The 25,882-nt window shown below is 40.3% G+C and overlaps 1 protein-coding gene across 1 annotated transcript in view; it reads right to left on the reverse strand.

Moving 5' to 3' along the window:
• LOC129762463 (mitochondrial coenzyme A transporter SLC25A42) overlaps window positions 1–25,882 on the reverse strand; it is a 29,555-nt gene extending 3,673 nt beyond the window's left edge. Inside the window, exons 1-5 of the mRNA XM_055760737.1 lie at window positions 25,455–25,882; window positions 14,850–15,501; window positions 10,249–10,411; window positions 9,954–10,139; window positions 9,624–9,889 (exon numbers count right to left, since the gene is read on the reverse strand). Coding sequence (XP_055616712.1) covers window positions 9,624–9,889; window positions 9,954–10,139; window positions 10,249–10,411; window positions 14,850–15,015 — 781 coding nt within the window. The 5' untranslated portion in view covers window positions 15,016–15,501; window positions 25,455–25,882. The remainder of the gene's footprint in view (window positions 1–9,623; window positions 9,890–9,953; window positions 10,140–10,248; window positions 10,412–14,849; window positions 15,502–25,454) is intronic.

Below are 25,882 nucleotides of genomic sequence, written 5' to 3' on the forward strand. Positions count from 1 at the left end.
TAATAACCATCTTAAAAAAATATTGAAAAAAACCATTTCTTTTTTAATTTCTCTTTCAAATTTTGATAAAATTGCATTGAATAGATAAAGAAGGGCAATAATAATATTTGAATAAACTTATGTAATTATAAACATGTTTATATAAACCTTCCCATCTTATCATTCTTCATTAAAGACCTTGCGTCAAGACAGCTAGAAATCCATACACTCTCAAATCAAGTGTGCCTGAAAAAAATATATTCTTCACGTAAACAAGTGATGGAAATGTGGACACTTTTTAGTTAGCGGATTGTATGGAGTTCCACTGTTGTGGCGTCATGTTCTACGTAGAGACTTGAATCAAAAAAAAATTCTGTCAAAAAATTAAATGTATGAAATCGTTCAAGTTTTCATTAAAAAGATCAAATATTTAGTAAAAATTAAAAAACAAACTTTGGCCCTTTTCCAAAAGAAGATTAAAAAAAAAATTGCTTGAATGATCAATGTCTTTACATCCACAACTTTTCACTGCAATCTGAGATGGTGCTGCCAACTTTTAGGCCCTGTTCTCACTGCAGCGGGGAGTCAACGTGGCTTGAGCGAGTCGTGTTCACTTCTCACCACGATATTTTAATTGACTCACATTGCACTGTGCCAGCGGCGTGTTTTCGGTGTGTTTTATCAAAATTGTCAATGTGAGTGTTTAAGAAAGAATGGCATTTGGTTTTGTTTTGTAATATTCTAGCACCGTTGAACGTATTCGGGTCGACGATGAAAAACATATTTTCAAATAGTGCTTGAGCCAACCAAGAGGGGTTCCAGCACATGCATTCGGCGATTCGCTTCATGTTGTCGAAAGCAACACGGTACACGCAAATCCAGAATATATCGATTGGTATTTTACGTCTGCCACATTAGAATAAATCAAAACAATAAAAAACTAATTCGACTTTTCCTCAGTTCCGCACACAGGGGTGCCAAGTGATTTTTTTCACCCAATGTGGAAAATGTGAATGTAACAAAATAGGGAAAATGTCATAGTATATTACGCAAAATCGTAATTGCGATATATGTTATTATATAGATATCATCATACGGGAAATTTATTTACTTAAAATACAAACAGTGGAGAATGTAAAACGAATAAACAATTTCGACTGAATAAAACATGTATGTTTTCTCGATTCTACTCGCTGCTCGGATTTTTCCCACAATGGGAGTTGCCACATTCTTGCATACAGTTCGCGTTAGCTTACATGATACAGCTTCTTTCTTAGTTCATTATTTTACTCACTACCAAGATTGAATATCTTCGTAGTGAATAAAATAGAAATAAAATAAAATCAAAATGAAGACATGTATCTACATTCGGCAACCCTCCTCTCACATGTACGTAGTTATAAATTACTAGCTGACCCGGCAAACTTCGTCCCGCCCAAAATTTAGCGCACGCTCATGGGTCCAAGCGCAGAACTATGCATTAATTGATTTTCTAATCTACCCTTTCAAATTATTTTTTACTATAAAATTTCAGTATTTCTACCTAAACTCTACATTATAATATTAGATTATTTTCAGACACGATTCTCGTGCAAGAGTTTTCATCCACTTGCGAATAACATGTTTTTCCGTTACATGGAACAAATGTTTGATACAGAAAATATGAAAGAATGAAGACAGTCCTAAATCGGACCATTCCTTTCTCGAGTTTAGCTCTTTTCAACACATTCGGCGTTCCTTTTTTATTTTTATGGATAGAAGACGATATAGCAGGGCGTTTTATCACATTAAAATCCATTTCCACTTTGGAACGAAGATCGATTTCGTTACCGCAAACATCAAATGGACTAACAACAATTGTCAGTGAGAACACATGCGAATTGAATTTTTCGAATTTTCCCATTTTACTTCAGAGTTTTCCGAAAATTTTCAATTGTCACGTTTGGTTGAAATATGTGCATTATTTTTATGGGACCTCCTCTCCTTTCCAGAGGAGGAAGAGCTATCTTACCATCATAGAAACGTTTCGTGCCCCCTAAAACCTCCACGTGCCAAATATGGCTCAATTTCCTTGATTAGCTCTCGAGTTATGCAGAGTTTGTGTTTCATTTGTATGGCAGCCCCCCTCTAGAGAGAGGGGAGAGGAGTGTCGAACTACCATTGAAACGTTTATCGATCCCTAAAACCTCTATTTGCTAAGTTTGATTCCATTTGTTTGATTAGCTCTCGAAGCAGCAGTTATTGAACATTGAATGTCAGTTGGAACCTGTGTGTCCCTGAGCGTCCGCGGGATAATCGGAGACCGCCTGAAGCCGAACGGCGACTACATGCTGAAGAGATGGCGGAAAATGTGCCGAGTGCCCACGCCAAACTAACGATGCCCGTGTTGCCAGCACTGAGCATACCACACATGCTCTCTCTTCTCCGAAAAAAATAGAATTGAATAAAAAAAAAACGAAAAGAACAAATACATATGGATTCTGTTTCAGTGTATTTTCCTTCACAGAAAACATTTGAACCACATTTGGAATGTATGAGCTAATTGAGGACGTTTCACTAACAAAACTTCGAGTGAACTTCTGTTCTCCACACGGTCTTCCCGAATCCGTACTTGTTCTGCGCGGTCGTCCCGATCCTCAAATAATTTTACTTCAATTTTTACACAGCACGGTCGTCCCGATCCGCACTCTTATCATTGGGCCTGATCACGAACGTCACTTTACGGTGAAAACGAAGTGAATTGTATACAACCTTATTACGGCTGTCACCGTGTGTGTAGAATCCAGAAGAGTTCATCCGTCGTGACAACTTTGATGAACTCGGTGTTAATATGAATACAGTATCGTCATGTCACGGAGAAAAACAGGTATATTTGTCACTTGTGTTTTAGATGGTGAAAGCTAGTCACGCGGAATGGAGTAAGTTTAATTTCGTATTTAAAGGGTGTGTCACATCAAATTGCATCACGGAAAAAACGCTGTAGAAATTTAATTTTTAGGAATTATATCTTCAGCTTTCGCTTATAATCAGATAAGAGTGTATAGATCACGTTGGCCATGCTTCACTGTCAATTTTTCGTAAATTTGGAAAAATGTCGTCGAACGAAAAAGAGCGTCGTGAATTAATCCTGCGCACTCATTTCGAGAATCCGGAGTTGTCACATCGGGACATCGGTAAGATGCTGGGAATCGTCCAATCCACGGTCAGCAGAGTACTAAAACGATACTTCGAGAACCTAACCATCGACCGGAAGGTGAAGACCGGCAAAAATGGATGCTCCGTCAGTGAAAAAGATCACAAGCGCGTAGTTAAGCAGTTTAGACGTGATCCGAGAAGTTCGGTCCGGGATGTCGCCAATAAGCTGAATTTGTCAAGTTCATTCGTCCAGCGGACCAAGCAGCGGGAGGGCCTGCGTACATACAAGGTTCCGAAGGCTCCTAACCGCGACGAAAGGCCAAACATGGTGGGGAAGATGCGAGCCCGGAAGCTGTACACCGAAATGCTGACGAAGCCGCATTGCCTGGTAATGGACGACGAAACCTACGTCAAAGCGGACTTTCGTCAGCTGCCGGGCCTGTTGTTCTTCTCCGCAGAGGACAGATTCAACGTTCCGGAGGAGATTCGCAAGCAGAAACTATCCAAGTTTGCCAAAAAGTACATGGTGTGGCAAGCGATCTGCTCTTGCGGAAAGCGGAGCGCCCCCTTCGTGATGACCGGCACCGTAAACGGGCAGATTTACCTTAAGGAGTGCCTACAGAAGCGCTTACTACCACTATTGAAGCAGCACGAGGGCCCGAACATCTTCTGGCCGGATCTCGCTTCGTGCCACTATTCGAAGGAAGTGTTGGAGTGGTACGAAGCCAACGGGGTCACCTTCGTGCCAAAGGAAATGAACCCGCCCAACGCGCCGGAGCTTCGCCCAATAGAGAAATATTGGGCGATTATGAAGCAGGCCCTCCGGAAGAACCCAAAAGTTGTCAAATCGGAGGCGGACTTCAAGAGAAAATGGATTTCTGTTAAAAAAAAAACTACAACCTGACGTTGCACAGAACCTTATGGACGGGGTAAAGAGGAAGGTGCGACCATACGGGCTTGGGCTCGAAGTATGAATAAAAAGAAAATGCCAAAAGTTGTTTAATAGTTTTTATTTTACTGTCTAAAATTTCCAAAAGGATCGGTCTACTGGGCGAATTTCTACAGCGTTTTTTTCGTGATGCAATTTGATGTGACACACCCTTTATTTAGCTTTTTTGCTGACATTTTGAATATTGTCTTGTCTTGTTTAAGAACCAAAATATAAACAAACGGCAATTCACCCGCTTGGTGGTCTTTTTAGAACGAAATTCGGACGTATCCAGAGGACGTGAATTTGTTTATTTGGACTCGGTAAATGTGCTATGGGATGTAATTAAAGATTAAAAATGTAGCTCCCGTAGGCCCATTGAAACATGGCGAAGGTCAACTTCCGATTGTCCTGAATGAACAGAAATTTTTTGTTTCTATTTTTAGGATTATACTAAGAGAGAGTTACAATACCATGAAATGGCAATGGAGGCCACTGGCCCAAATACGATCATTATGATTGATTATGTATAACATTGATTTGTTGATATTTTGTAAATAAAATAATAACTGTAAAGGTTTTCCTACATTGCAAACCTAGTTTTTGTAATTCAAACATTCACAATTGGCGGACCAGACCAGAATTCAGACGATAGTTATAACTTTTTACGTTATAGATATTTTCAACGGTATTGTTTTGAAGACATACTTTGAATGAAAGAGTATTAAAAAAGTTCTGACCAGTTTCTGTTTGAATAATTAAATCGAACCTCATCAAATTACTCGGATAAGAGGATTAAACTTCAGAATCCCATATGGGAGTAGCTCAGTTTATACTGATCGTGAGGTGGATAAATTCGGATTTGTTCTGAGATATAGAAGATATTATTATTCATCAAAATTGTAGAAACGGTTCATGAAAAATGATTCTAAATATTTCTCACTATTCAAACGAGTAAGACAGAGCTAAGTACAAGAATATGCGAGATTTCGATTATTAAACATAATAGTCATGTTTTATCTCTAGCGTAAAATTATATTCCTATATGTTCAACAACTACATTATTCCCGAGCAACCAAGTATTCCTCCTCATCTTTTAGCCAGCATTTGGCCCATTATCATTTTTTTTCATTCGGTCGTCCCGATCCGCAAATATTTTTGACGTAGGACTACGTCTAACCGGAAGATATAGGGGGTGAAATTGAAATCTAGGCACTGAACAAGTAGGAAAAAATGCAAGATTTGGAACGCTTATAACTCGAGCATTTCTCAATAGATCGCAAAGGTTTTTGCATCAATTGATAGGAAATATATCTACGCATCTATCATAACGAATAACATTTCATTTTTCTTGAGATAAATAATTGAATAATTGTGAAATATCAAGCATTGTCAAAATGCACTATGTGCCCATTTTTGATTGGTCCATTTTGTGCTCCTCAAATCGTACCGACCAAAACGGGCAACCAGAGCAGCAGCGAAATAGAATGAAGCACGATTGGAAAGGAAAAAGAAAAAAAATGAACGAAACATTGGTCGCAGTCTCACACATGCGTAATTCTCGAGCCAGCCAGTCAGCTTAAAAATCCCCGATCCGCTGCCGTAACGATCATTCTCATTCAAACCGTACACCACATCGGTTCGCATCACAACACATCAACAAACCAACCCAAGCAGCCATGTCTGGAAATGGTAAAGGAGGAAAAGGGGAGGGGTAAGGCAAAATCCCGCTCGAACCGTGTTGATCTGGAGTTCCCCGCAAGGGTAGCTAGGCCGAGCGCGTTAGTACTAGTGCACCAGTCCACCTAGCCGGCGTTATATAGTTTCGGCCGCCGAAGTGATCGAGTTAGCTGGCAAAGCTGCTCGCGACGATAAGAAAACCCGCATTCGGAACAGAACACATTCGGTTCGGTGGACATCAAGACAACAGCCAGTTGCAGCGAGTGGCGAGTGGAAAACGCAATCGCAAAACGGCATCAGGTAGCAGAAGAAAAAGGCGGCATCGAGAGCGTTCGAAATGGTTTATTTTCAAAACCACGAGTACTAAGTTTTCTAAATTGGAACCATTCCATAAAACAAGGCGCTTTTCAGGGCCATTAAACCTTCCAAAAAAGAGTTTAGGAAATACAGTTCAATGCTTTCTAAAACATTATCCAAAATAATAATAAAACACAAATTGATTTTTTCATAATTTGTTTGCCAGGATCTGATGAGTATGTGAATTTGGCAGTTGTTCTGAGCTCATTGATAGTTGGGGACTTTCCTGATTATTCAATTTTCACTAATTCCTCAATTGTTTCCAGATTGAAAGTACAGTAATTTACAATTAGTTCGACATTTAGCTAATTGGACGGACATGTAATGCGACTTATTTAGTTGGACATTTTTGTAAACATAGAGATCAAAATTATGACCCCACATTGAAAGTCGACACTGTACCACTGTCATCGCAAATGTTCAATTACAGGTTAAAATCGCCTTCAATGCGACACTGAGTGGTGCTTCGGCACGTCGCATTAAATATAATTTACTGTACAACATGTTGTACAAAGCTGGATGGGAAGAAATTTTGCAACTGTGAAAGCTGTGGCGAGTGGCAACAAATCGCTAAACAGGAAGGTTTAGCCGAACAAGATGGGGATATCGAGTGATAACAAAACAATAAACTCTTTAGATTGAAGATAATTTTGTGATCCTGAAAAGGACCCTTTTTAGCCTGCATGTGAATCCAACGAGCGAACAAATCGTAATGAATGTATTTTTTTGCCATCGCTCCCTTTTAACGCTTATTCGTTCGTCTCATTGGACTCGTCCCTCTGGCTGAGTCTGCCGATTTGTCTCTATCCTGTGAGTGTGTACCGCTAGAGTATAAAACACGCGGACCCCAAAAAAATACCGTGCAGGTCTCCAGTTCCCTGTTGGTCGCATTCACTGATTGCTCCGCAAGGGTAACTAGGCCGAACGGATTGGTGCCGGAGCACCAGTATACCTAACAGCGATTATAGAGTTTCGGCCGTCGGAGTGCTCGAGTTGGCTTGCAAAGCTGCTCACGACAATCAGAAAACCCGCATCAAGAACAGAGCAGCTTCGGTTCGGCGCTCATCAAGGCAACAATTAGTTTCAGTGAGTGGCAAAGTGTTTCTCCGGCACGTCGCATTAAATGTAATTTACTGAACAACATGTCACAAGCTGGATGGGAAGAAATTTTCCAACTGTGAAAGCTGTGGCGAGTGGCAAACGCAATAGCTAAACAGGAAGGTTTAACCGAACAAGATGGGAATATCGAGTGATAACAAAAACACAACACCAAAGGTTCTTTTCAGAACCATCAAGATATTCATAAAGAGTAAACAGTAAACTAATCCATTTTTCAGGTAGATAGGATATAGATAAAACAATATATTTAAAATATATATTTAACAAAATCTGTCCCCTTTGTATAGTCCTACGTCACTCCGGTTATGTCCCCGACATTACCCACCCGTAATTTTTATCCTTCCATTTTTACACCGCACGGTTATTCCGGATCCACTTTTTTCCATTTTCTTTTGTACCCATACGGTCGTCCCGAGCCGTACACGTTTGTGCGATCGTCTCGATCCGCGCTTATCCACTTTTATTCTACAGTTTCATCGTACGGTCGTACCGATCCGTACTTATTATGAGACATTTATCTATTTTTACCTTGCAAAATTAAAAAAAAAGTGAAACATATCGGTGTTAATAATGTTTGTTTTCCTTGTGCATCTTTAGAGCAAGGCTCATTATTAATGTATGACCCGTAATCTTGAGTTTCAATGCATTACTGCGAAATAATATGTATTAATGCAATGGATTTACAAGTGGATTTTAAGTGCTTCTGTGGCCGAGTGGTTAGCGTTACACATTATCATGCCGGGGGTTCGGGTTCGATTCCCGTTTTGGCCGGGAGATTTTTCGTCGAAGAAATTTCTTCCGACTTGCACCGTGGTCACGCGTATTCTAGAGCTTGCCGCTTCAGAATACATTCAAGGCGTGTTATTCGGCATAGAAATCTCAACTAAGTACTGCTAATGAAAATGACGCAAGTAACTCCTACGGTGAGAAGGCAAAAGTTCCCCTGGGAACGTTCTTGCCATCCAAGAAGAACTTACAAGACTGATGTGCATCAGTACTTTTTTTTATATCGCCTACTAAACATAGAAACAAAATTAAAAAAAAATTGTTTTGTTGCACTATAGCAACCAAAGTATAATAGTAATAAATTGTAAATAAAGTAAATAAATCGTTGTTTCTGGCAACAAGTTTCAATTTTGCTATCATTCAAGTCAACCTGCAGTTTAACATGGAGCATTATAATTTCTGCCAACCATTTTGTTTAATTTATACTTTTTTCAAATGTATCATTTACTTACTGAGAATCTTCATGCCTGCCATGGTAGGCTAGTTCTGCTACTTGTAGTCTTCCACTGACAAGGTAGTCCCGTGCTGACCACTCATGTCCTCATGTACTCACAAGTTGTTCCCCCAAAAGGTTCTACAAAGGTCTTTTTGCACACATTCAAACTTTAATGAAAAAAAAATAGATATTTCTAATTTCTGTTTGGAATATTTCACACACGGGAGACCACACCAAACGTGCGGAAACGTGCAACTTTAGTGTCATTTAATTCCCACGCAGAACCCTTGAAAATATTTCGATTCAAGGCGGTTTCCGATTATCCCGTTTAATTCTCGCTTTTGGCAGGATCGCCAAAATGTGTGTCTCAGAGCTTCCAGGGGATAATTGCCAGAACTAGGCATGCCGCACAGAACCCAATACGAAGTCACCACACAGTTATTCAAGTCCTGGCATTGATATCGTTAGATTAGAAAAAAATTTTTTAATTTGTGTGGATTTTTTTTGTTAATTACTGGGGAAAAAAGGTGCTTCTTCTTTAAAAATCGCAAATTTCATGTAAAAATATGTTTCTCACCCGACGATACTGTATGTAATAATTTTATTCGCGCAATTTTTGGTATTTTCTAATAGGACTCAACCTGGATTCCATTAAATATCATATTTCATAGTAGTTCAATCAAAGAAAAATCCCGTAACGACATTTTTCAGTTTTTGCAAACATTCCGGTAATGGTTATCGCGATAACACATACACGCATTAGGCCAAACAATAGATTGAAAGCAATGAAAACCCCTTTTTTTCAATTTGCCTGATGTAATGCAATTGATAACTCGATTTTTTTTTAATTTTGCGGCTTGGTCCCCTCTGACTTAACACCGAGCATATGATCAGCTTGTGTATTGTTCTTGCGAGTGCAAGAATGAATCATCAATTAATTATTGTCAACTGATTTGAAAAACAATCTTTTCAGGGCTATCAAAACATTCTCCTAAACAATTATTTCTAAAATTTCGAAAAAAAATTCAATAATGACCATAGTTATTACCAAGCGAATTGTATAAAATAATAGCGCGGTCCTACGTCAACAATGGTCAACCATTCCAAAATGGAGATGGTCACCCTTATGAAACAATGAAAAAAATACGGATACGGAAATCACCATGTCGGTATGGCATGGAATGGCTGCATTAATGTACTTACTGCCGTACTCCTTCTTGAGAGTATCGTACGTGAAGAACGAGGTGCCCGCATACGGTATCACCCCCATAATGGTCGCCCAGTACCCTCGGTAGAACGTCCGGGGACCCTCGCACTGCCAAATCTTCACGAACACCTCACGCAGCGTGCGGTAGCCTGAGTATTTGTCTGTCACGGCCATCCGGGCGCGAGCCAAATCCAGCGGGTAGGTTAGCGATTGCGACGTGATTCCCGCCAGCGAACCCGCCAGGAAACGACGCACCTCGGTACTGAAAGCCCAAATGAGAACATTGAAGTCGGAATAAAAGCGACACAACTAGAGTTGGCACTTACTCGTGGTGCAAATCTACCTGTAGAACCTTCTTCCACTGCTCGTGGGCCGTGAACTGGATCGCCGAGTAGGGGATGATGCGTGCCATGGTGGCGGAGTTCCCCCGCCAGAGGGCGAAGAAGCCCTCCTTTGTGTAGGTGTTCCGAAGAAATACCATCGCCGCCCGGAATGAGTACGGAATTTCCTTGCTGGAAGCAAGCAAACAACGGAAATGTGGTGTCGGAAACACAGGTTGGAAAAAGGGATGGAGACAGAAAAAAAATACTATCGACGATTCTTACTTGGTACTGAACCTACTTGATCTGAAAGTTGATCTTTGTGCGATCGAGCGGAGCGATGGTTGTTTTGGCCAGTGCACCGGCAATTGCTCCCGCAATCAGGCTGGTGATGACCACATCTCGATTTTTCAACCTCGTCGTTGGGTTTGAGGTCGCAACTTTTGTGCTACTGCTGTTGGAGTCTGGAAAAGGGAGGCAGTGGTCAACATCTCGAGCGCCGACTGTATTTTTGGGCAAAAATGAATTTTACGAGAAAATAAAAACGTATTTTACAACAACAAAGTTTGTTCACGTTTACTACATCGAGTGGTTTTTATATTTGAATTTGAATGATCGTATGAGAGAAAACAATGACCCATGTGTGATGATTGTTCCGTGCTGTCAGGTAGTCCAACTCAAGGTGGTTGGAGCGGTGGAAGGTGATATCACGACACTCCTCATAAACTGGAGCAGATTCAACGATCTATCGTACAGTCGTTCAGACCCAATAGACCGGAAAGTCTCTTGAATTTCGTCGTCCCCAGTGGCTTGGTGAAAATGTCGACCACCATTATTTCCGTAGGGCAATAGCTGATCTGCAGTACAATCCAAATTCTCTACGAAATCCCTTAAAAGTTTCCTTAACCATACAGCATCCAGAGGGCCACGTTTTCCAACTCCATAGAGGAAAGCGTCACGCAATGCTGCAATCTGCTTGCCTACGATACTGCTCCTCCTGCGTAAAAAATACGAACCCTGAAGTATAATGACGAGTTGTCAAGTCGCTGGCCCGGTCGGCATCGGAATATCTAACAAGACCTGTATCGTCGTTGTTTGGTCGCCTTCAAAAATCGAAGCACTTTTTTGGCTGCTGTCCAATCGGCCATAGTTGGAGCACAAACCTTCCTTCCGGAAATCGAAGCACTTACAGCTACATCGGGTCGGGCATAGACGGCTATGTATAACAGTGCCCCGACGAGACTTCTGTGTTTTGTGTTATCAAGAAATGATGCGCTTGTATAGTTGGTCGATGTAATTCCCGGGACTATTGGAAGCTTTGGCATTTTGAAGTACAAAACGAGACACAATCTTCTCAATATATCCCGCCAATGAAATGCTGTACCGCCCGTTACAGCGATAAATTTCCATTCCCAAGTTCCAAGTCTGTGATGTCTAATTCTTGTTTCAGAGCATCGCTCACACGATCGATCTTAGTCACATCGCTGCTTCCGATGAGGATATCATCTACGTATACTAGCAAGTATACTTTGATTCCATTAGCTATCTTTACGTACAGACATTTATTCGAATCGCTTTGCTTGAATCCCAGGTGTAACAGCACAACATGCAGCCGTTGATTCCAGCATCTGGCTGACTGCTTGAGGCCGTAAATGCTACGGTTCAGATTACTGGCGAAGTCTTCTTTTCCGCTCTCGGGGAATGCTGGTGGCTTCACATCCAAATGACGCAGAGTGAAGTTCCGCCGTGATGCCACTGCAAGAAAAGTGCGCAACGTTGCTTGTGTAGTGAACGGAGCCAAAATTTCGTTGTAGTCTTCACCATACTGTTGTGCAAAAACTTGCGCGACGAGTCGTGCTTTATGCTTTCCCATTTTCCCGTTGGCATCCCGCTTAATTTTATATATCCACTTGCTTCCAATAGGTTTCTTATCATCCGGCAACCGCACCAGGTCCTAGGTGCTAGTTTCAATATAAGATTTCAGCTCCTCCTGTATCGCTTGGAACCATTCCGACTTCTCCGAACACGACAAGGCTCTCTCAAGTTTCGTGGTTCTTCCGTTTCAGTTTTAACCTAGTTGATCTCTTCCTCCTACTCCTTCCTACTCACCTTCAGCAACCAGCTCGTAATCAAGCTTCCGTCGTTTCTCGTCCGGCACGTTGGCGTGGGCCGCTGATCCGAACACACGGCGAAAAGGATAGTTCGGCTTCTTGCCCCACCAAATTTCGAATGGCGTGACACTAACCGCCGACGTTGGTAGGAGATTCTGAAGGAAATTGGCTGTGGACACCGCTTCTCTCCAATACTGCTTAGCTAATTCTGCCTCAGACAAGAGACATTGCATCATTTCGCTCAGAGTGCGATTCCTTCTCTCGCCAGTACCGTTTTGTTGAGGACTGTACGGAGCTGTCTGCTGCAATAATATTCCTCTATCCGCCAGGAGTTTCTTCAGTCGATCACCATGATACTCGCCCCCACCATCTGCACGAATTACTTTGGGCGATTTACCAAGCTGAGTCTGCAACATATTGGTATATTTCACTCTCTTCTTGGTAGCTTCCGACTTGCTGGTTAACAAATACAACACACAGTAACGACTGAAATCGTCCACTATGGTAATAAAGTAACGCTTCCCACTTGGCGTCGTTTCTTCCAACAGTCCACACAGGTCGGTGGGTATTAAATCTCCCACCGCACTAGACCTTGATCCCGATGCTTTTGGGAACGACGAACGGGCCATTTTCGCCTCACAGCATACTCCACATTCCGACTCGATTGCATACTCACGCAAATCCAAACCGACGCCTAAATCGTTCTGCACAATCTTCTTCACAGCCTGGTAATCTCTGTGGCCCAGGCGCCGATGCCACACGTGGATGTAGTTACTACTATGTCCGCTTATCGCCAACAGTGCTCGCTGTACATCTCAAGTGATAAAGGTTACCACTACGAAGTCCCGTAAACAAAACTCTGCCATCTTTGTTTATTTGACAACCATCCTTATCGAAAATAACGCTGAATCCCTCATCACACAGTTTGCTCACTGTGAGTAGGCTTCTCGTTAGCGTAGGAACGTGGTATACCTGCTTCAGCTTGACGACGACGTCCTTTCCATCTCCGTTTGTCGAATGAAATTTTGTTGAACTAAACCCCGCTGCGTAGATCTTCTTCCTATCGGCCAGGCCGATGCTCGTGGTTGTCGGACTTGCTTCCTCCAGAATCGATGCGTTGCTAGTCATATGAGAGGTGGCCCCTGAGTCAAGGAACCACAACGTGGAATCACCTTCCGGTACAGGTCCAGTCATCAAACACAACTCATCCGCTTCTTGTTTATCTGCTGCAGCAACTAAGTGTGCCTTCTGATTAGAAGATTTGCTCGCAGCTTTGATTGTACTTTTTACGTTCGCGGTTTCGGGGTGGCCGTGTACATAATGTACAAATAAAACACGCACGAACGTAAACATAAACAAATTAAAACTATATTACTGAACGGACTAAAAACATACTATATACATTGAACGATGACGGACTCTTCATTATGCTGTTGCGCGCATCTACGGGTGACAGCTTAGCTGCCACCAGTGAGCTCAGCAGTGTTGATGTTGATACCGGTTGTTAGGGATGTCCATGTTCCCAACAGTACTCGCGCCTGAAATGCCCTTCCTTGCCACAATAGTGGCAGACATTTTCCTTCTGCCTTTCAGGCTTTTTTAGCTTCGCTTCGACCTTAAAAGCTTGCTCCGCATCTCCGGACGAACTTCCTTTTTCTACGCGCTATCTACACACGTCTAGTAGCTTCCCTTTGACGAACTCCAAGTTCAAGTCGGCTTTCCAAGGCGGTTACCAACCAATCGTATGACTCGTGCAGGCTAGATAAAATAATCGCAACCAGCCAATAGTCCATCAGTGGATGCCCCATACTCGAAAGACGATTCGAAAGCTGAGTGATTTCGGCGAGATGTTTTGCCATATTCCCATGCTCTGGCAGCTGCAACCGGATATGTTTCCGCAAGACATGAATTCTTTAGAGGCGAATGAACTGCAAAGTTTAAAGCCTCTTAGAAACAAAGGACCGAACGATCATGAGTTTTTGATTTTTGATGAAAGCGTCGAATGAGCATGATGTTTGTTGAACGGATGACGCGGCAAGTTTGGCTATCCTCAATGGACAACCCGATCAGAGCACGCGCCTTATCGTCGTTGATAATCCAGGCAGCATCAGGCTCAGCGGACTGCTCCTTCAATCCTTGCTTCGTCAGCAATAGGTCAACACGAAATTTTGCGGATTTCATAATTGAAATTGTTCAGCTTCTGCAGCGTAAAATTCATAACCGCCATTTTCCTCTTGCAATCAGACAAGGGAAAATTCACGCGGTTTTACAATTTTCTCGAACACGAATACAACGCGATTTCTACCGACGAGTATACTTTCCGGCCGCGCGACACCGGGCCCATAACCTTTTGGGCAAAAACGTATTTTACAAACAACAAAGTTTATTCACGTTTACTACATCGAGTGATTTTTATATTTGAATTTGAATGTTCGTATGAGAGAGAACAATGACACATGGGAGATGGTTGTTCCGTGCTTTCAGGTAGTCCGGCTCAAGGTAAATGGGGCGGTGGAAGGTGATATCACGACATGTATGAGCCAAAATAACACAACAGTTAGCGCATCTACGAGAACGGAGCAACTAGTTGAAAACAACACTCGAGTGCTTGGTTACCGGTTGTCACCATGCAGCAAATTAGCGACCGTCTCGTTTCCGATGCACAAAGATGTACCCAACTAATAAGCGACTAATTATTACCGCTTGACGGGTAAATATAAGGAATGTCTCACACCGGTGGTGGAGTGCTAAACACCATAACTTGTTAACTACGTCAAACCTGTATACTCACATTCCGTTGACTTGTCTGTCTCTTGCCGTGACTTGTCCTGGCCGAGGGCAGTATGTCCCGTTGAACTGCTGCTGCCGCCGCCACCGCCCACAGCCACCACTGCTGCCATCCCAGAGGCCTCACTCGTGCTGCCCCCGACAAGTAGACTCTTCATATTGGCCATCATTTATTGCGGTGGACACAACCGGTTCCAGAATTGTGATTATAACAGACAAAACAAAAACTTCGCCTTGCCTTCTTCCCTTCAAAGTAGCAAAGTTATATCCAACGTCGAACTCTCTTCTTTCTTATCATGCTTATCGCCGTGTCTTCCTTCACACACGATCCTGGCTGCCACGCAAATTCGATGAAATTAGGAGCAATCCGAGTTCAACCACTTCACTCCCCGAAGGATGATGATAATCTCTGGTGTGTTTACGAATCAAACAGTTCACCGTGTCGTAGGTCTTGTTTCTGTTTTGCACTTGCAAATTGCGTCTACCTGCGGGTGTTTGCGTGTGTGTGGCGACACCGATTGTGTTTATCTATTTATACACACGGTGCTGTTTACAGTGGCTACCACTGTCTGCGCCGTGTGTCCCTTTGGCTGTGTGCGCTTCCTGGCGTTCAACGCCCCCACGCGGCGCTACAGTTAGGATGATGACAGTGATACCTGAAAGTGATCGAAATAAAAAGTTGAGCAGTTGAAATCGTTTGCATTGTAGGTACAATCAATAAGCGATTATAATTATTTCATTCACCGATCTGAAGTTCATTCGTGTATGGGTTTTTTACGTAACGTTTTCTGTCCTTACTTCAGTTCGCGGTTGAAGGTCACTATTGATAGTAGAGTCTTGTCTAGTAGGACAGCATGATATTGGGATGATGTGAAAACGATTCCCATAAAAAGCAAAATTCGAGGGGTTGTCCGAGACACGACCGCTTAGGACGTAGGACTACGCAATCTTTTTTGACGTAGGACTACGTCTTACATTGAGGGTGCCAAATCAGAAAACAGGTCACGTTTTTATGAAATAAAGTTAACGTTAATGACTATTTTTGCTGCGAACGGATTTTAACGATTTACATTCCAATCGAATCGGAAATCGGAAAAGATTTGTTTGATATACTATACATTACAATCCCATAGTCTGTATATGGTTTAAATTGATGAAAATTGGAAGCATTCCCATTTCCCCATACAATAGTTCTGTCCATTTGTGTGCTTTCCCGAACAGAGCTGTCAATGAAGGTAGGTTTAGAGTTCCCGTGAACGTGAACGCGGACAAACACTTTTTTGTTAACAATTCATCAGTCCATATATAAAACGAGAGGAAAACATCTTAAAACGATAGGAATGAACATTTTCTAGTTGGAAAACATGTTTAAACATAATTTATATTGATAAAAGTGGATTAATTCAATATTTCACAACGATTCTGAATTTCCACAGTGGAATCGAGATGTTGGTGAACTCACCATAGTTCACCGACTTCGGTGAACGTGAACGTGAAAACAGTGGTGAATATAGACGTCAAAATATTTCCCCGTTCATGTTCCCGTTCGAATGTCCCAAGGCATTCTGAAAATTATTTCACCGTGAACTGTAAAAGGATATGTTTAGAAATTTTCAAGCTTTCAATGAAAATTTTGATATGGATGCAATTTCATTCAATCGGATCTCTGCGCGGGTTGAAAAAACTTCGTTGCTTCGAGTTGATTTGTGAACAACTGTATATTTTATCCGAAAAACTTTATTGAAGATCGGTGTTTATTTACTTCACGTTTACTGCCGAACTTGTAACATGAACGTGAACGTGAACAAAATCATTCTATTCACCACGATTTTTTGAGTTGTTTGATCGCAATGTAGTTCAACGTGAAATGATCGTACTATTTCACCACCTGTTCAAGTTCACGTTCACGGGAACTCTAAACCAGGCTAAACGATTCTTCATAAACGGTCATTCTCGCGATGTTTCATTTTTATCGCTGCAACTGTGTGCATCTGTTAGACGCGTGTTTGATGCTGGTTGAATGGCGATGCACGGAAGATGCCTCTCGTTGAATACTCAGTGCAATGTGTTCATTGATATAAAGAAACAAACTAGTGTATTGTTCTCGCAAAGGCAAGAAAGAATCTTTGCTTCTCGAAATGATTCTACGAAACCACGCAAGTCATTAAACCTTTTCAGGGTCCCCGGAACTTTTTATTGAAGAGTTATTTATGAAATTTCGACGTATTCGCAAAAAATATCCGGAATGATAAACCAACAAATTTCATCCCTGGGGTCGATTTCGGTTTCCCAGGGGTCGACATAAACGAAAATTGATTTTGAGAGTGAAACCCATCCCTGTTAACACTAGCTTTACGGGACGCGTCATTTTGACGCATTTCGAGTTTTATAAGAAAAATTACAAAACTCGTCTGTATTTTTATTCCATCTCTTGTAATGACTTTTATGTATTGATCAAGGTAAATATACATTGATGTCTATTTTAAAAGCGTTGAAACATTGGAATTATCTATGTCAATAATTATGCACGGGCCGAAGGTTGTGCAGTCAACTGGTCATTCAACAAGCGCCAAAGGTTGTACCGCTCATGACAACTCTACACGAGCTGATGATTGCGCCGGCTAGTGACCATTCTATCCTGGATTCCTCGAGTCGAGAAAGACGCACCACGCTAGATATGGGGTACAGACTAGGGGGGCGTTGCTGATTAATGGTCAGCTGCATCCCAATAGGAAGTATCCCGTGTCGGGCACACGTACAGAGCATCGAAGACTGCAACATACCAATTATGAGAACACTTGTAATACTAACCTCGAGCCAACCGCGAGTAATCGGTTACATATTACTAACATGGTTGTAAGACAAAAATTGTCAAAATATTGGACTCCCGGCCCCGTCAGGCTAACGCCACATGTGCCTTAATAAAATATATATTTTGGAAAAAAAAAAATCTATGTCAATAATAAATATGAATGTACCGGCAATACTTCGATCCGTTATCTTCGTTATCCGATATCGTTATCTCAAATGACACAAGCAATGAACAACTGTTACCGAAAAGCAACAATAGAAAGAACGAAACACAGAATACCAACTGAAGTCAGAGTGCGAAGAGGTTTTGAAAATTTCAGTTGCTTAGTTTGAGTTTTTAAAAATAAAATACTAGAATATTTTTTGAATCAGTATCAATTATTTTGTTATTGTGAACCTCAATTATGCATATTTTATTTTTTTTCATAGTATACTAACTGTTGTTGTATATATTTGTCCTCGCGTCAAATTGTCGCATCTTCGTAGGGATAGGTATATAAGAAACGTCCGTAAACATTGTGTTAACTAACATAAGTTCTTATTTAAAACTTTTAAGATGCTGCATAAGTTGTGTGAATCACTCTGTTATAAGATTGACTAATATTTTAGTAGAAAATATTATTGCTGTACATTTTAAAACTCAACAAGACGATAAGCACGCGCAAGAGGAAAAAAAATTACAAGTAAAAAAACGTGAACCGGTTCATGCAAGATGTTATGTTTAAGCATCCTTCAGGTACATTTTAAATTTCTTATTGTTTTAAATATACACGCTATTTAACACGAAGGAAGTCATAATCAAATTCAAATAAAAAAAATATATATTTCAGGAAACTTGAGCTGGGTCGCAAAGGAAAAATGTTATTCAATTTATTATATACCAACAGATTTCCTCTCCAGCTGGAAGAGTCTACGTTACCCAGCAATGAAGCTCTGTTGTTAGTGTTCGCTAGGGTTAGGTGTTCGATATATTAAAGATGAAAATATGTGCCAAGAAATAAGTTTCGCTACATAGGGTAGATAGGGCCAATATGACCAGGCGGGGCGAAATGGGCCACCCTTCGTTTGGGTTTGTTATTGAATCAATGAGACTTATTTTCGGACAATTGTGTAATAAATACTCTTCTTTAGTAGCTCCTTGAAAACTATATTCAAATTCAATTGTTTTATAAAGATATTGAAAGAAATCTCACACCTGACTGATTATCAAGAAAACCATTTTGGAAAAGCGGTCAACGAAATATGCTCCGTACGTTTCATACTGAAACTCTGTTCTTTATATCAATTCGTACTGGTATTATTTCTGAACATTTCCACTGATTTATTGCGCTGCTTTGCTGTTTCATGCAAAAGATCAGTTCAGCGTAAATGTACGGGACGGAATGGGCATGCCTGCTTGGGGCAGTATGACCTGGTATTTTTTAACATTACCTGTAAATACAGCTGTCAAATTTGTTGAAAATAGGAATAATAGATGTGGAATCATGGTGCGGAATTATATCAGAACATCCGATCGTAAAAGGTGGTCACAGACTAGCTTGAACGTGACCATCGAAACAGTGAAGAGTGGTACGTCAGTGCGACATGCAGCCTTAGTGCATTGTGTCCCGAGAGAAACACTTAAACGTTATTAACATTGTGCAGATCCAGCTGCTCACATCATTTGGTAATGTTTTTACGACGTAGCAAGAGAAGGAGCTTGTTGATTATATTCCCGCTATGGCACAACGGTTCTATGGTGTTACGACAAACGAAATCCGGAAACTGGCGTATGATTTGGCCGAAATAAATTATATTTCTCACACTTCCAACAGCCAAAAGCAATTAGCCGGAATAGATTGGATGGCTGGTTTTCGAAAGCGCTACCCACAACGCTCACTTCGGACACCAGAAGCAACCTACGCCGCCAGGGTACAAGGATTCAATCGCGTTGCAGGCGGGAAATTCTAAGATTTACTGGAGGATGTACTGCAGAAATACAACATTTCACGAGTAAGGCAATTCAACGTCGATGAGACATCAGCGACTACAGTAACTATCTTTTAACAATAGAGCAATTCCAAACGAAATCGAAAAATGACAAATCATGTGTATTTTTGATTCGAATGAAAGTTTGTTCTCCGTTTGGGTTGGAGGAAATATGAGTACCCCAGCAATTGGGAATTTTTCGACTCAAGTGTTACTTTTGAAAAGGGCGTATCGATTTTAGTAAGAGAAATCTTTGATAATTTATATCTCAAAAACTATGAGTCGTACTGAAATAGTGTTACGCGGATTTCGAAATTTACGCGGTTTTTCAACGCGGCACGCATTAAGCGCGTAAAAATTCAATATGCTAATTGATGTGACATTTCACGAAATAAGTTTGCATTGTATCACTGATTAGTAGCTGAGAAATAAAAGAATACACAGATAGCATGATTGTAGCATGCCAAAAAAATATTGAGGTAAACAATTGTTAGATTATGGGTTGCATTTTAAACTACTAATTCACTGTTTGTTAGATTTTTACATGGATTTTGAAAATTACCCAGATTATTTTTACGCTGATTTTGGAATTTACGCGGTTTTTGTTTACGTGACACGTATCCCCCGCGTAAAAAGCGACTCCAGTGTATTCTGAATAGAGATGGGCAAACCGTTCATAAACTGTTTAAAAGAACTAATTCATCAAAAAGAGTGAACGAACGGTCGTTCTTTTTTACTGGGCAACAGTTCACATGAACTGCTTACCCAGTTCAGAACGAACTGTGTACGAAGACCGCTGGCTGAACTGTGTATACAGTTCAGTTCAGAACGAACTGTGTGCGGTGAACGAAGAACTGTGTATACAGTTCAGAACCAGTTCAGAACGAACTGACCGCCGGCTGAACTGCACATACAGTTCAGACGAAATGTGTACGGGGATCGGTGTATAAGAGGAAGGCGAGCGAACGAGTGATAGATTAATGCTGCAGCAAGGCAAATAGTCCTCAAATTAACGAATGGAAACAAACGATATCCCCATGAAATAACAAAAATAAGATGTCGGTACTGTCGTATTCATTATAAAACGCAATATTCCAGGATACGGCGGTTCTTATGATGGTTCTTGTTTCTTGGATTGTTCGATTATTTATCAAATGAATATGAATTGTTTTTATATTATATCATATTGTGCTCGATAACTTCGAGAAAGTCGTTCGCGTTTTGGTACAGTTTTTCTATAGCAGTTATTGAAAAACATCGTAAGAAAAGCAGCGCAACGCTAATTTGTGCTGAAAAGAATGAATCACGGCTCAAACTAAATCAAAATTTTAAAAATCATTGTTTGATTTTCTATTCTGCTAAGATATTTTTATCAAAATTCGGACATATAATTATTTGCTAACAAAAAGCATTTTATGAATGAACAGTCCTACATAACATCTCACACTATTTTATACTTGCTTTGGCATATCCCTCTAATGTACGAAAGAGTGAGTGAACTGTTCAAAAGAACTAGTTCACTTAAGTGAACGGTTGGTCACTGAACAGTTCATTAAAGTGAACCGTTTTGCCCATCTCTAATTCTGAATGAAAATCACATAAACGGTGAACGATCAAGCTTCCATTGGTAATGGGGAATCATTGTTTTCAACTTCTAAGCTACGTCATATTTGAGCATAAACTGAACTTTGTGTTCTAGGTCCAGGTCTACGTTAGAGTAAATTTGACATGGCGAACTGCTGATACATTTTTATCTGCGGATACATGTGGGATATTGATAACTTGTAAAAATACCATAATATTTAGAGGATTTTCCAAATAATTTTGGAAGGACTTAGTGAAACGAGTGCTAACCAAATCTCTATAATACCTGCTCAAAAACACCACAACCAAGACGGAACTCCTATCAATACGATCAATGGCATTGTCTAAATCACAAGTGTACCCGTGGCCGAGTGGTTAGCGTTTCTCATTATCATGCCGGGTGTTCGGGTTCGATTACCGTTCTGGTCGGGGGATTTTTCGTCGAAGAAATTCCCTTCGACTTGCACTGTGGTCACGCGTATTCAAGAGCTTGCCCCTCGGAATACATTCAAGGCGTGTTATTTGGCTTAAGAAATCTCAACTTAGTATTAGCAAATGACGCTAGTTAGTAAATACGTTGAGACGGCAAAAGTTCCACAGGGAACGTTAACGCCATTCAAGAAGAAATCACAAGCAACAAGATAACTTTTCCTGCTTTATATTTAAAATTACACTTGACAAATCTACGTTTTAGGGGGTCTTCGTAGCCACTTGGTTACGCGTTCGCTTATCAAGCGATCGATCGTGAGCTCAAACTCAGGGCCCTCAATTGACCATCTTTGTGCTGTTATAGAATAACTACGTCCACGCAACCATCATCACCGATGGAAATCGATCCACGGTGGAACAAAGATCGATTCATCCATACAACTGCTCTGCTCTGCAAGAAACATCGGGCTGCTGTTCTATAAATAACCCAACAATGATCAATATCAACTGTCTCCGCTGTCCGGTCTGCTGAACAATGGAAGAACAGAAAGAATACCCTTGTGCCTAAATGGCTACTACTGTGTAATTTACCATAATGTAATGGAACAGAAAACTTAACGCCTAAATGGCTACTACTAACTACTGTGTAATTTGCAATTTATAGAAACATAAAAACATATGTACATGTACACGATTAAAACCCGGCTCTGTTACAGCTAAAATGCTAATGAGCCTAATAAATAAATGAATGGGATAAAAAAATCTACGTTTTATGGAATTAATATTTTTCTCCAAATTGGGGCATTTTAGGCATTCAAAATATTGTTTTCTTTGTTCTTATGTTCGCTTCAATATCTGAACTAATATCTCGTAGTCAAAGTTCAGTAAAGAAATATACATAATCCATCGGTTGTTTCTTCATTTGAATGCTTTCGACACGTTTTGACGTGGGACTACGTCTAACCGGAATATATGGAGGGTAAAATGAAAACCTAAACACAGAACATGCAGGAAAAAATGAAAGATTTCGAATGCTTATAGCTCGAACATTTCGTACTGGATAGGAGAGATGTTTGCATCACTTGATAGGGAATATTTCTACGCATCTATCGCAACTAACAAAATGTTGTATTTCATTAGATAAACAATTGAAAAACTGTAAAATATTAGGCGTTATCTAAACGCCCTAACTGCATCGTTTTGATTGGCCCGATTTACGGTTTCCCTAACACAGCCATCAAAACCAAGCAGCCTTGGGGAAATCGGCATTGCAAATACATGAAAGTAGGGGGACTTTTGTTCTCATCGAAAAATGTTCCCTAACACAGACTTTAAAACCAAGCAGCGAAATCGGCATTGCAAACACACGAAAGGCGAGTAAACTGAAAAGTTTAAACCCTCTTAAAGCCAAAAAGAAGAAAAAGAACACACCTGGAGAAATCGGTATTTCAAATTCATGCAAGTCGGGGGTATTTTTGTTCCGACTGGAATGTGTTTCCCTAACACAGACTTCAATCCATGGAGCGTGGGGAAATCGGCATTGCGAATTCATACAAATCGGGGGTATTTTTGTTCCGATTGAAATGTGTTTCCCTAACACAGACTTCAAAACCGAGGTTTCTGGGGCAATCGGCTCTGCAAATAAATGCAAACTGCGAGTACTTTTGTTCTCGCTTGCCTTTGTGCAGAGTGGAATATGTCTGTCCTAACATGATCTTCTAAACTTAGGAACCTGGGAAAATCGTGCAGCCACTAGAAGCGAATGAACTTCCCAGTTTCAAGCAAATTCGAGATTCGAGAAGTATGTACACTTTTGGGATGTATACTTCAGAGGAAAATGTAAAATAAAATAATCGTTTGATAATTTTGTTTTTATTTGTCTTTATTGGAAAGATTTTCAGCCTTAGGCTGGTTCATCAAACGTTTGATAATTCTTTCGTACATATATTTTGTTCTACTCATCATACCAAACGTAGAAGGTCCGTCATTAAATTTACTTGTAACAAAGAACAATCAATCACAATAAATGAATTGACTTTACACGGCATTTGTTCATTTTTTTCACTCACAGAGCAAATATATTGAACTCAATTGAATTTGGAAACTATTTCATTCAATCAAGAATTTAATCAATACAAACGAATGATTGCTAAGCTAAGGTAGTTCCACGTCAACCTTGCGGTTATATCATAGATATAACCCACTCATTTTTTTTTTGCTATACAGTCCTTTGAAGTCACCGGAGAAATGTTTCTAATTTTAGTAGGATTATTCAGGGGTCAATCCTAATGTAGGATGGAATCAATAGTGTTTTAGTTTATGCCATTGGAAAAGCAGATATGTATTTGTCATAGGTTCTCTCGAATGTTCCCGAAAAGCGATATTGAAAGAGTAGTATTTTGGGTTGATCAGTTAAGTTATCAGTTAAGCCCAAAATATAAATGATTAAACAGTTACTGTTAACATTTCATACAGTTGTCATAGCTTTTTCTGCAGCCAACTACTCCACATATTTTCAAACTCTAAGATATATTGGTAGGAAGAGGTGTAATCAATACTACATAAATAAAAGTTGGAACAAACAGAAGAGCGATACAAATAACTTTTCTTAATTTTTTTTAAATCAAAGAATTGATTAGTCCTCGAGCTATGCAACGAACAGACACACCCACCAGACCCCCCCCCTTCCCTCTAAAACATTCACGTGCCAAATTTGGTTCCGTTTGTCTGATCGATTTTCGCTTAATGCCACCTTAAACATATTTATTGACCCATAAAACCTCACAATACCAAATTTGGTTGCATTTGCTTGATTAGTTCATGAGTTATGCAGAAATTTGTATTTGATAATTTTTACTAAGAACAAATAAATGATGACATTTTTCTTTTCTTTTTTTTTGTCTGTATTATAATGATTTTCAACACTTTTGACATTTTTCTTGTTCAATCTTCATGCCTTCAGTTGTGCTTACGTACCCAACAAAAGGATTTTTGACGATACTTCTAAACATTTTTCAAATTGTTGAATTCCAGTTACCTTTTGAAAGAAAATAATTTGCATAACTAATTCTGTCAGTTAAAAGGTTTTTTTCGGGACCTTTTACATTTAAGCGTTGTGTTCTTTGCTCTATGCATACGAACCGAGAATGATATCGCTATCGTTATTAATATGATAATTTATATTTCACAGAAACATGCTTCAAAGTTAATCAAAATACCTCACTCGGTATAATGAAACCTTTACGTAGACGAGGATATAAATACATACATTGAATTTATTTAAAATGGCCTTCCATCACATCGAAAAGCCAGGTAACAAACTATTACATTAATCTAAAAATAGAACAGAACTCGTACAGTTGAGCAATGCAATATAGTGGCTAGTATGCATCTTCTCCGCCCGAATGAAAAACATATCGTATACAGCAGTTATAAACACATTGCAGTGAATGAACAAACGCGAGAATGCATAACTTCGAAACGTGACATCGGCAGAAATAACAAAGTCAGGCGGTACCCTTTGGACACGATGCTTATCTGCGACGAAAATCGCGAATGATTCAGTGAGGGGAAGAAGCGCAGATGTTTAGATTAGAAGTTACAAATAGAATCAGTGGCTTCTTCCACTCGTCTAGTCGATCACATTCCGCTGCCGAGGGACATGATTACATAAATAGCAGCATGTTTGCCATCGTAGCATAGATCTCTATAATTTTGACAGAGGCGATTAGGATTCGGAAATTTTCCTTCTCATGCTTATTCTAATCGCTTTCTTATCGGCGGTATGAATTATTTTCCAGAAAAAATCTTGTCTTACCTCTTAGGTAATCACTTGCTCGCTGGAGCGCGGATTTCTGCGCAAAATACAGCCAACCATCAGCAGGAAACCGTGCGCAGTCTTGAGTCAACCTCACGACTTATCGTGATTGCATTCATATTTGCACCCAAATTGAATTCATCTCGATTAATTGGTACTATTCACAACACTGTAATATCACCAAAAGTCGAACAGCGAAAATAATACGCAACTGAGGATTCAATGTACACAAGGCACTGCCACACGAATACAGAGCACAGAGTCAGAAACAATCCGCGAGCTGCGTTGACGAGTATCAATAAAACAAAATTGGTTTGATTAGGTGGACACGGCACCACCAGATGCGGATACGATTTGTTCACGGTTCAAAATATTGCTGTAGACTGAGGTTGTAGAAAATGAAGGTCGGTTCATTGAATAATGAGTTA

This window comes from Toxorhynchites rutilus, chromosome 1 (assembly GCF_029784135.1).
Source record: "Toxorhynchites rutilus septentrionalis strain SRP chromosome 1, ASM2978413v1, whole genome shotgun sequence".
NCBI classification, from domain to species: Eukaryota; Metazoa; Arthropoda; class Insecta; order Diptera; family Culicidae; genus Toxorhynchites; species Toxorhynchites rutilus.